The following is a 1,647-nucleotide window of genomic DNA, read 5'->3' as shown; positions in this document are numbered from 1 at the left end:
AATATGCATGTATGTGTGTGTTTGTGTATGTGTATTTATGTATGCATGTAAGTTCTCACACATTTATAGGTATGTGCCGTCCAAACCAATATCCGGCAGCGTCCAATTCTCTAACGGTTTTTTTCAAATGAATCAAGTCATAACTTTATCCATCTATTGTTTTTATAATCGGTCATAATGTCTTACGTTTAAGATGATTCCCATGCTTTCCCTGATGAGAAGGTTACAATTTTAATATCAAAGATCCCTATGGATCACACAGGTTGTAATCCTTTGAAACATATGTAGGAATAAAGTATGCAATTATAACATGCGTTTTCTCCATTCCTTAAATTCTTATATACATATATATATATATATATATGTATATATCAAATTTAAAGTAAACAGAAAATGGAGAAATATTGATCAACAACAATTAATTACCATTGATTATTATTTTTTAATACAAATAGACTTTATCCCATCAAACAGCTCTTTCTGCTTCCAATGTTCCACGGTATTGTCATTGAACATTCTGAAAATATTATTTTCAGAATTTTCAATGGCAATACCATGGAACATTGGAAGCAGAAACAGCTGTTAGATGGGATAAAGTCTATTTGTATTAAAAAATAATAATCTAAATTTATGCGAGTCTCAGCCAATATATTTAAAAGTATAAAATTTTTTTTTTTAATACCTAAAAAAACAACACTGAAGTGGAAAGTTAAATAAAATATATGTGAAAATATGTACAAACTATTAAAACAGGTATGAGATAAATATTTAAAAACGTTTTTTGTTATCGTGTTGTTTTTTTTAAGTTAAAGTCATCTTTAAGTGATATCCCTGAGCTATGGTGATACAATGATGGCCTTGCCAGTAAGCTGTCCTGTTGCCAGTAAGCTGTCCTGTTGCCAACACCTATAGTTGCCTCTTATGACATAAAAGGCTTTTCTTATTATGTTGTTTATTTTCAAGTTAAAGTTACTTTTAAGTGATATTCCTGAGCTAGGACATGGATTGAACCTGAAGCTGTTACATTACCAAATGGTTTTGATGTTCTAACCACTGGCCTATTGTGCTGTGACATAAAGTTTTCCCTGGTTCAATGTTTGATGTAGTTGGAAGGATAAATGAAGAGAATAAAGAGTGTATCTGTATAACTATTCCAAGACCAGGATGCATGTGGTAAACATCCTAGACAAGGAAATAGTTAAAAAAAACAACAGACATCAGTTTAGAGAAGTTTTTGTTTATTTGAATAACAAGAATAAAACAACAAAAAAGAAAACTAATATCTCTCTGTTTTACTTGTTTTAGTCATTTGACTGCAGCCATGCTGGAGCACCGCCTTTAGTCGAGCAAATCGACCCCAGGACTTATTCTTTGTAAGCCTAGTACTTATTCTATCGATCTCTTTTTGCCGAACCGCTAAGTTACGGGGACGTAAACACACCAGCATCGGTTGTCAAGCAATAGTGGGGGGACAAACACAGACACACAAATACACATATATATATATATATATATACATATATACGACGGGCTTCTTTCAGTTTCCGTCTACCAAATCCACTCACAAGGCTTTGGTCGACCCGAGGCTATAGTAGAAGACACTTGCCCAAGGTGCCACGCAGTGGGACTGAACCTGGAACCATGTTC

The 1,647-nt window shown here is 33.5% G+C and overlaps 1 protein-coding gene across 1 annotated transcript in view; it reads left to right on the top strand.

The window, feature by feature from the left end:
• The window catches only part of LOC128250507 (uncharacterized), an 18,559-nt gene extending 17,509 nt beyond the window's left edge, over positions 1-1,050 (top strand). Inside the window, exon 5 of the mRNA XM_052975652.1 lies at positions 964-1,050. Coding sequence (XP_052831612.1) covers positions 964-1,050 — 87 coding nt within the window. The remainder of the gene's footprint in view (positions 1-963) is intronic.
• Positions 1,051-1,647: the final 597 nt, after the last annotated feature.

The sequence above is a fragment of the Octopus bimaculoides genome, chromosome 22 (assembly GCF_001194135.2).
Source record: "Octopus bimaculoides isolate UCB-OBI-ISO-001 chromosome 22, ASM119413v2, whole genome shotgun sequence".
NCBI classification, from domain to species: Eukaryota; Metazoa; Mollusca; class Cephalopoda; order Octopoda; family Octopodidae; genus Octopus; species Octopus bimaculoides.
The sequence above is the reverse complement of the archived record's forward strand: the minus strand, read 5'-3'. Positions and strand labels throughout refer to the sequence as shown.